The 9,459-nt window shown below is 37.0% G+C and overlaps 2 protein-coding genes across 3 annotated transcripts; one reads left to right on the top strand and one right to left on the bottom strand.

Annotated features, from left to right (window-relative positions):
- Positions 1-2,726: 2,726 nt before the first annotated feature.
- Positions 2,727-4,308, top strand: LOC136848494 (uncharacterized). Of its 2 annotated transcripts, none has more exons than XM_067120771.1 (3): positions 2,727-2,808; positions 3,231-3,527; positions 3,855-4,308. In XM_067120771.1, the coding sequence occupies exons 2-3, from the start codon at positions 3,241-3,243 to the stop codon at positions 3,955-3,957; spliced, it is 390 nt and encodes a 129-aa protein (XP_066976872.1). In that variant the 5' UTR covers positions 2,727-2,808; positions 3,231-3,240; the 3' UTR covers positions 3,958-4,308. The 2 variants fall into 2 exon arrangements, with proteins under 2 accessions (XP_066976872.1, XP_066976873.1); XM_067120772.1 differs by having other exon boundaries at positions 2,729-2,808; positions 3,234-3,527.
- Positions 4,309-7,922: 3,614 nt separating this feature from the next.
- On the bottom strand, positions 7,923-9,191 carry LOC136848493 (uncharacterized). The gene is made up of 2 exons (XM_067120770.1): positions 8,877-9,191; positions 7,923-8,280 (listed from the first exon to the last, which is right to left on the bottom strand). The coding sequence occupies exons 1-2, from the start codon at positions 9,158-9,160 to the stop codon at positions 8,178-8,180; spliced, it is 387 nt and encodes a 128-aa protein (XP_066976871.1). The 5' UTR covers positions 9,161-9,191; the 3' UTR covers positions 7,923-8,177.
- Positions 9,192-9,459: the final 268 nt, after the last annotated feature.

Genomic DNA, 9,459 nt, shown 5'->3' with positions numbered 1-9,459 from the left:
ATATATATATATATATATATATATATATACACGTGTGTGTATGTGTGTGGTTTAGAATCCAGTCTACCTCGGCCTCATTCACATACATAGAAACCCAATTACACACACGTACACACACGCTGCATTTGTATGATATACATATGTATATATGTGTGTATTTTATACACATATGTTTGCGTGTGTAGAAGTATGTATACGTCTGTTTGTTTGTGTATTTCTGATCCTATGTGCAAGTGTCCGACCGCAAGACACCATGAATGAAACCAGAATTTGGTGCAAGGACTAATATTTGCCTGTCATGTAATCCTTTTAGTAAAGGAAGTGACGTAGGAAACAGTTCATCAAATCAATCACATTTCTTATTCTACCAGGCAAACATTGCCTTCGGAATCCAATAGCAAATATTTACATTATGTTCACCTTCAATCGGCTTTGGTGTTATCTTCGAAGCGACAATCGTTTGCATCGAGTTATGTTTGTAGTAACGACAAACCTTTTAGAATTCCCTTGATGAGACAACACTTATCGGCAAGAAACCTCAAGACAGGAGCCGTCCCTGCATATTCTATGAGAGCTGTGTTAGAATATCCTATTGTTCTTCGGTTCTTGTCGGCATCCATTCTTTATGCTCTGCAACACAACGTTGGGTAGCTTCAATTTCCTGTGGGCTACACTGAAGGAAGACATGAGAGAGAGAGAGAGAGAGAGAGAGAGAGAGAGAGAGAGAGAGAGAGAGAGAGAGAGAGAGAGCGAGGTTAGTTTAGATTAGGTTGCATGGTTTTATTTGTGCCATTAAACACATAACAGCTTTTATTTTTTTAAAGGAGTCGAAGTATCAGCAGAAGATCTGTATTTTCTCTTTACAAGAGAGCAAATAAGATTAACTAATCCCTATTTTCTTAGTCTTTGTATATTCGAAGTGGCTTATGAGAGTTGGTAAGTTCGATTGAGATGAAAAATTGACTAGGGTATTCCATATTTTAAAAGCATTAGAATAATTCAGAGAGAAATCCTTTTTCACAAAAGAATGTCTTAGCTAAGCTTTGACAAAGTTCTCTAAGGTATCCTTGTGTTATTATATTTAGAAAAATTTATTCTTAAAAAAAAAAACAGAATAATGCTTCGTCTTTCACTGGAATTCAAAGAGACTCTAAAGGTCAAGCAGAATTAAATTTTGATATCATCAAGTGATAAATTATTTACGTTGCATTGAGAAAGAGAGAGAGAGAGAGAGAGAGAGAGAGAGAGAGAGAGAGAGAGAGAGAGAGAGAGAGAGAGAGAGAGATTTTTTCCAGAAAAGAAACACTTTGATGGATTGATATATATACATGTATAAATATATATATATATATATATATATATATATATATATATATATATATATATAACTTGAGGAAGACATCTCAGGCGTTTGCATGGTTTTATTTCTTACGTTTCAAGGCCTAGCCTCATTATCAAAGCTGCAAAAAATACACACAAATCCACTTAAACTGAATATTTCGCATCTGTTTTTAGCATACTATTTTTTTAGATCGAGTCTTTTATGATGTATTAATGTATTTGTCTGTAAGTTGTTTGTATTGTAAAGGATATGAAAGCCTTATTTAATTTCCAGTGTCACATTTTGCTATATTTTAAAATGTTATCAGGTACTTCATGCTTTTATTGTTTTTGCCCTTAAGTGTGTGGATATATCAATGAGGCATGATAACTTAGCTTCTTGCACAGCATTTTGTCGCCTGCATGTAGCACTCCCTGTTTATAACAGCGACCGCCTGAACCCAAAGATGCATTTGATGATCGCAGAAAATCTCACGGCACAGACTGCAAGTATGGCTTCGCGAGTGGAGGCTTCGCTAGCGCAGACGTATATGCATCCCGCCCTCCTGTGACCAGTCAAAGCAACAATAATGATGAAGATAAGCCTTGAAACGTAAGCAGTAAAACCATGCAAATGCCTGAGATGCCTTCCTTAAGTTCCTTTTTGGCCATATATATATATATATATATATATATATATATATATATATATATATATATATATATATATATATATATATATATATATATATATATATATATATATATTATATATATAAACTATAAAATATATGCTGTTATAAGAGAGTTCCATTTAATAAAGGTTACTTAAAAACACTGAAGAGGTAACATTTGTTTCATAGAAATACAACGATATATAAAGCTACCTATTTGGTGTTTTTTAAGGTACAAAATAGCTTCTAACACTGATTTGATGGATTTGCTGCTCACAATCATTTCTATTATCCTTTATAGTTATATAAACACACATATGCATAAATTATATATATATATATATATATATATATATATATATATATATATATATATATATATATATGTGTGTGTGTGTGTGTGTGTGTGTGTGTGTGTGTGTGTGTGTGTGTGTGTGTGCCTTTGTCTCTGCATCACTCCGTCAGAAGCGATATCTTGTTTACATCATTGCAATATCACATTGCGTCTGAAGACCATTATACAACCCGGATGGACCTGAATCATGCGCGTAAAAGTCCCGTTTACGGAACCGTCCGTCCGCTGTCTGGATTTCCGCAAATTCCCCAGACACGTGGTCATGGTTCCGGTTGTGGACTCCAGCGCATCCTGTATCTCGCAACGACTCCTTGGGTCAACTTTCATTTTTCGGATCGATATAAGGGGAAGGACTCATCTGTTGGGTCACCATTCACCTTTGAGAGACGTTGACTGGCGCAGCGGTCAGGAGGAGATCTCAGTCTCAGTCTTTATTGCAATCTGAATTTTCGCTTTAAAGTAAGTTGAGTGGTTTGTGTCTGTAGCTATATAGCTGTTTTTCTACTATGCAAGATCTCAGTGATAGTCTTTGTTACGACTTGGATTTTAGAGATGAGTTTCTCTGTCTTTGTTTTAAAGACCGTAAAAATTCTGTCTCAATTTTTACTGTGATTTGAATTTTCAGTAGAGTAACATGAGTGATGAATTATCTGTCTATCTATCTATCTATCTATCTATCTATCTATCTATCTATCTATATATATATATATATATATATATATATATATATATATATATATATATATATATATATGTTACACACACACACACATATATATGTGTATAGATATACGTGTGTGTGTGTATATATATTATATAACACTAAATTATATATTACCTAACACTAATTTTTTAAACCCATCATTTTTCCCTCCCTAAAGAAGAATCAAAATGGCATCAAACTCCCTCGCCCCACTGCTCTACCAAGGCCTTCAGCAGGGTCTGAAGCACGTCGACCTGAGGAACCTGACAGACGGCCTCGACCTGAGGAGCTTCGTAACCGGTCTGGACGTGAAGACCGTCAGCTGGGTGGCTCTCATCGTGGTGGCCCTGATCTTCATCTACGACTTGTGGAAGAAATCATCTGGCCACGATGCCACCGCCTTAGCCGTCTCAGCCGCCGATTACTGGCAGGACAACAGGGATCAGTTCACGTATGATCCCTATTATCGGGGAAGGTTGGTATCTTAATATTGCTTTATATGCAAGGTTTATTTTTGTATTCGTGGACGAGGCTACCGCTTACTTAATATTCTAATGAAAAATACTGAGCGATAGTGCCTTTTTTGGGGCTTGAAAAACATTTGTAAAGGTCAGACATCATTTACATAGCAACTCATTGTATTTCGGTTTTAACTATGGCTGCTGCTAGATATCCCTTGACCTGCACCGGAATTTTTCTCATTATGGATAAAAGATTTCTACCCGTAGGAATTTACATTAGGCTATGAAGCACCTCGTACATATTACTAATGCTTATTTTGCTTTCTTTTTATCATTGACAGCAGGTCACTGGAGCCCTTGACCGAAGTCCTTGACGCCCTTGCCGATGCAGTGAAGAAATGGGAAAGCACCCAGCAGGATACTGTCAGAAACCGCTCACAGTAACCGTTGAAAAAGAAGCAGGATAATGAGAATGGCTGGACCTCTTATTTATCCTGCTTCAAACCATCAGGAATAAGGAAAGACCACTTTGCCTCGCCTGATTCCCAAAAAATGAAGAAGAACTGATTGTTCTTGCTTCATTTACCTCAAATAATGAAGTCGAACTGCAAATGTTCCCTTCAGTCGCAATGACTCTTGTTGCTGAAAGGGGCAGTTATCGTGCCATGGAAACTGTTCATCATTCGTCATTGTTTCGACCTTCATACGTCATTTCATAGTTGCTAAAAGGGACTTCTGCTTGATTTTTTACACGCTCTGTTATACATTTTTAATAAACAAAGTATGAAATATTCACTGTATGAAATTTTGATATCCCTTTGACAATCCCTTTTATAAAGGATAAATCTGTCATATTTGGAAGAGAGAGACAGAGAGAGAGAGAGAGAGAGAGAGAGAGAGAGAGAGAGAGAGAAGAGAGGTGTAATCAAGTGCATTTCAGTAGTTCAAAGACCTGAAAATCACGGGCTGTGTAATGTGCAAATTAACATGACAAATTGAGTTTATATCCCTGGATGCAAATCGATAGAACAAAGAGAACTAAAAAAAAAAAAAAAAAATTCATTTCGTACTGCAGCAAATCAACCAGTCATGCACGTTAATATCAATAAAGGTAAACAAAAGTATGCATAAAAAATGCATATGAAAACCAGAAGGCCTCAAATTTCTGTGCACAATACAAGTACGACATTCTCGTAATTTATTTTTGCCATTTTCAGAAAAGCAATATACCACAGCAATAACAAACTGTTCAAATCCATCCCCTTTAAAGGTATACAATTCGATGTTTTTCGCTTTCCATTTTGCTTTGTTTTTGAATGAAAGTATTATTTTAGGAAAGGAAGGACATGCCAGAGGAGTCATACAATACTTTTCCTGTACTTTCACTGATGCAACCCGTGTTCGAGTGTGCCACCCGCAGCCGTCTCCTAACCTTTGACATTTTGTCGCGGGGATTCAATCGTTCTCGGAGGCAGTCTGAATCATTCAGTTGTTGATTGGTTGCGATGATTGGGTAACCTTCTGTTGTGTTTGAGGGATGACGGAATGGGAACGTTCTTCTTTACTCATTCAGAGAGAGAGAGAGAGAGAGAGAGAGAGAGAGAGAGAGAGAGAGAGAGAGAGAGAGAGAGAGAGAGCGAAAGACGGTGTGAAGGAGATTTGATTATATTATCATCAAAATGAGAAACAGAGTGGTGGGGACGGAACATAAGTATATAAATTTTTTACCAGAAAAAAAATGTGGGAGGAGTGAGAATATGACTCTGCCGAGAGAGAGAGAGAGAGAGAGAGAGAGAGAGAGAGAGAGAGAGAGAGAGAGAGAGAGAGAGAGAGAGAGAGAGATAGATTTGTGTATATTATCCCCAAAAAGAGAAACAGGGTGGTGGGAAGGGAAGAAAAGTATATCAATTTTTCATCAGAAGTTGTGGGAGGAGAGAGAATGCAACTCTACAGTGAGAGAGAGAGAGAGAGAGAGAGAGAGAGAGAGAGAGAGAGAGAGAGAGAGAGAGAGAGACACACACACGCACACACACAGAAACAGAAAAAGAGAAAAACATCAAACAGGGGGAGAGAGAGAGGGAGAGAGAGAGAGAGAGAGAGAGAGAGAGAGAGAGAGATAGACGCACACATATACACACACACACACAGAAACAGAGATAGAGGCAAACAGACAAAGAAACAGAAAAGACACAAACAGACAAACAGAGAGAGAGAGAGAGAGAGAGAGAGAGAGAGAGAGAGAGAGGAAAGAGACAAACAGCAAAACAGAGAGAGAGAGAGAGAGAGAGAGAGAGAGAGAGAGAGAGAGAGAGAGAGAGAGAGAGAGAGCGAGAAATACTGTGTCCATTAAGTGAGAGTTAAGACTTCCAGACCAAGGCTCACAGAGCTCACCGACTTCTCGTGGCCAAAGAATAAGTAAGTAATGAAAAATGAGAACTTTACTCGAAGAATTCTTATTATTTTCATTGGATCCTGAACTGCTCTTTAGGTCCTCCTCAGTATTCTGGGAAGTGTTAAAATTGTAATGGACGTTGGATGGCAGGTGTGCTTTATACTCAGTTTTTCTTCTGTTTAATTTTTCTTTAGTTTAATTTTTCCTTCTTGTTTTTCACAGGATTCTTCCGATGAAATTTCAACATAAGGTGGAGTTATAGGTCAAGGATGTAAAGGCGATGCAGGAAAGATTATCAATATTAATTTTATACCACGAATGGCTGTTTAAGACTAGAAGAGTAAATACTTCCTGAATTCACGCTATAAAAACCGACATTATATTTTGTTTTGTTTTCAATAAATGACTTATATATATATATATATATATATATATATATATATATATATATATATATATATATATATATATATATATATATATATATATATATATATATATATATATATATATATATATATATATATATATATATAAATATATATAGAGAGAGAGAGAGAGAGAGAGACATATATTTGTATGTACTGTATGTATGTGTGTCTATGGGCGCGCACGAGCGTGCGTGTCAGTGTATATATGTATACCCGCATACTTAAACGTGTTAAGGTACCTTATAGAAAACAAAAAAGTTAAAAACTGCAGCAGACCTAACGAATCTGCTGTTTGGCAATGATTTACAATGCTGATGCAGAAGGCAACCGAGTGAGAATAAAGAGATAACACTTATTTACATCCTAACTTGAACCTTCATTTCTTTTTTCTTCGTTCCTCCCCATCTATGACTTTCTCTTTCATCCACTTCCATTTTCCGTTTATTTCAAAGTTTTTTTTAGGTGATGAAAAGTCTCCTTTCACCACCCAGCCTCAGTGAGTCTTTTTATTTTCACCCACTGTTCGATTTTATTAATTTCCAATTTTTGTTTCATAATCCGTTTTGTTTTCAGCAGAGTTTTATTCAATCTGTAATCAACTCTGTCCGTCCTTTTCACTTTCTGTTTTCATCCTTATGTCATTTTTTCTCAACGTTCTTTCTTTCAGTCATAGCCGTCATATTCCAATCCAGCAGAGAAACCTTTTCGCGAAATTGCAAGTTGATGAATAAGTGACACCGATCAACAGTGGGTCTGGTCAGCACTTGGCTGTGTGCCCATTAAAATAAATTGTCAACAGGCCTTAGGAGTAAGGTGGGAGAGGCAGTGAGTCAAAATGAGGTGAGAAACCACAACAGGGAAGTCGATGATGAAATAGTTTTCAGAAGTTTTCTGAAGTGAAAGGCACCATTCCTCTTGATGAGTGTTGGTCATGTTTCAGAGTCAAGCGTAACGTTGCAAACTTTATGTCCCCAGCCACTCCCACCTTGTTGACACCAGGACTGCATCGCTACCATAAATTCATCGCGGCTGTAAACTATATTTATTTAACCACGTATCTTGCAAATCTGTTATTTTTCTTCTTTTTGCTAGATATTCTAAATTGATTCCAACAAAATTTTATCTTACGCTCCAATCTTGAATGCTCTGCCGCTTTATTTATCACAAGCACAAATTTTCGTTTTATAAATAAAAGATTAAAATCGTATTTGGCACCTCATTTTGTATAAGACTTTCAGGAATCCTTTCACTTTCATCTAAAATGCTTATTGAAATATTATAATGGCCACAGAAAAGTACAAGAAAGACATTCACAGTTCATGTTTCAATGAAATTGTTTCCCAAGTGGAAAGCAGGTGATTTTTTTAAAAATAAAAATGACAGATATTTAGGTATAGTAACAGATTTAATCATTACCATTTCATCTTACTGTAACCCTGAGAAACTGACACATTGTTCTGCTAGGGAATACATTTAACGTGCAGAGCACAGAAATCTGTCATGCAAACGAAAATTCGTTTGCATAGAGTCTACAACGTAAAAACTTGCATAACAATGGACTTCGATGTACAAACAAAAATAATCTGACATAGAATTGAAAAAGAAAGCTTTGGAAGATTTCAAACAATACACATACGCAAATTAGACTACACTGGAACAATAAAGACATAACTACCTATGCAAAAATAAAGCTATAGTAACATTTGTCAACTACGTATAAAAACATCCACAGGAACATACACGGGTTAACAGCGAAGAAACGCGACAGTAAAAAGCAAGAAATATATATATCTCTTCGGTGGGAGAGTTCGTTTTTCACTTTCTCCAGTTTTCTTTTTAACCTACGATGATCGATGCGTTGTGACCTTTTCTTGTGGCTCCTCCCACTTCCTTGCAGCCTCTGCCAGGGAATCCAGGACTTCAATAACAGGTTCTAAAGTGCGGCTGTTGAAAAGAGAGGAGAGTGATAGATTATAGCTGACCGCCATAGGTCCTGTGGTGGGAATTTGGAAATGTTTAGGGGACATACAAAGCAAAGGAAAATTTCATAATGAATTAGAATTGTGATATAAAATTTTCTCTTCTATTTTAGCGGAGAATGCGGTCAAGAAGGTTGTGTATTATAAAAGAGTCTCATTAAAAGTCATGGGAATGAAAAATAAGATATTAAAATATAATACTAATGAACGTTTCAAATCTTTAATGTTATTTATATGATTGAGTCTGGCTAATTATTAACCGAAATAATTTACCAAAGCCCAAGGTAATTAATCAGCCAATAGCTGCGGTTTTCAGCCAGTGGTTAAAGCAGACGCATTGATATCATAAGTGAATAAATAAAAACCTTAACAGGGAACTTGATCAGATAATTAAGTTAATGAATAACTAAGAATAGATAAACCTAGAATAAATGTATTATTATCATTATTATTATTATTGATGAACATCTTTTATGAGCAATCCAAAAGACCACGAACTTGGTTAAAGTGAACTCCTACAGAACAGAACGACCAAATGCAAAAAGGAAAGATGACGCCTACCCAGCACGTCCTGAGGCATCGAGAGCCACCAGGTCCCGGTTTCTCTGCCAAACGTCGGCAGCCGAGACAGCCAGACTCCTCCCGAAGGGGCTGAAGGTCTTCGGCACCAAATCTGCGAGGAAGATGATGGCGATCACAATCAGCGACAGAAACGCGAACGTCTTCAGGTCGAGATCTTTGACGAACTTCTGAAGGTCAAAGTTTTCCATCCAGCTTCTCAGGTCGAAGTCACCGACGCTATCTTCGAGCTGAAGGCCGAAGGGAGAGATGATATTCGAAGCCATGGCTGCAGTTGAAGGGAATCAGTGAGTTATACTGACCCAGGGAAGGGCTGTCCCTTCTATATATGTGAGGGCCAAAACGAAAGGTACGGCAGGGCAGGGAACTGTGCCTGTTGCCGGATGAGACCAGTTACTTGCTGCAACGGCAGAGGTAACTATCGTATGCATATCAATGGATTTTGAAGGTGTGTCCTCTCTACATAAAGGCGAACGAACCCAAATGTCTATATTTTTTAACATAAAAGTGAGGCATTTTTAGTACATCATACATTTTTGTAAACAATTATTTCGATTAAAGTTGC

Source organism: Macrobrachium rosenbergii, chromosome 19 (assembly GCF_040412425.1).
Source record: "Macrobrachium rosenbergii isolate ZJJX-2024 chromosome 19, ASM4041242v1, whole genome shotgun sequence".
NCBI lineage: Eukaryota > Metazoa > Arthropoda > Malacostraca > Decapoda > Palaemonidae > Macrobrachium > Macrobrachium rosenbergii.
Note: the sequence above shows the minus strand (reverse complement) of the source record. Positions and strands in the feature narration are given on the sequence as shown.

Coding starts and splice junctions, on each gene's coding strand:
- LOC136848494 (XM_067120771.1), top strand. CDS start 3,241: ATGGCATCAAACTCCCTCGCCCCACTGCTCTACCAAGGCCTTCAGCAG. Junction 3,528..3,854: donor GATCCCTATTATCGGGGAAG/GTTGGTATCTTA, acceptor TATCATTGACAG/CAGGTCACTGGAGCCCTTGA.
- LOC136848493 (XM_067120770.1), bottom strand. CDS start 9,160: ATGGCTTCGAATATCATCTCTCCCTTCGGCCTTCAGCTCGAAGATAGC. Junction 8,281..8,876: donor GATGCCTCAGGACGTGCTGG/GTAGGCGTCATC, acceptor TCTTTTCAACAG/CCGCACTTTAGAACCTGTTA.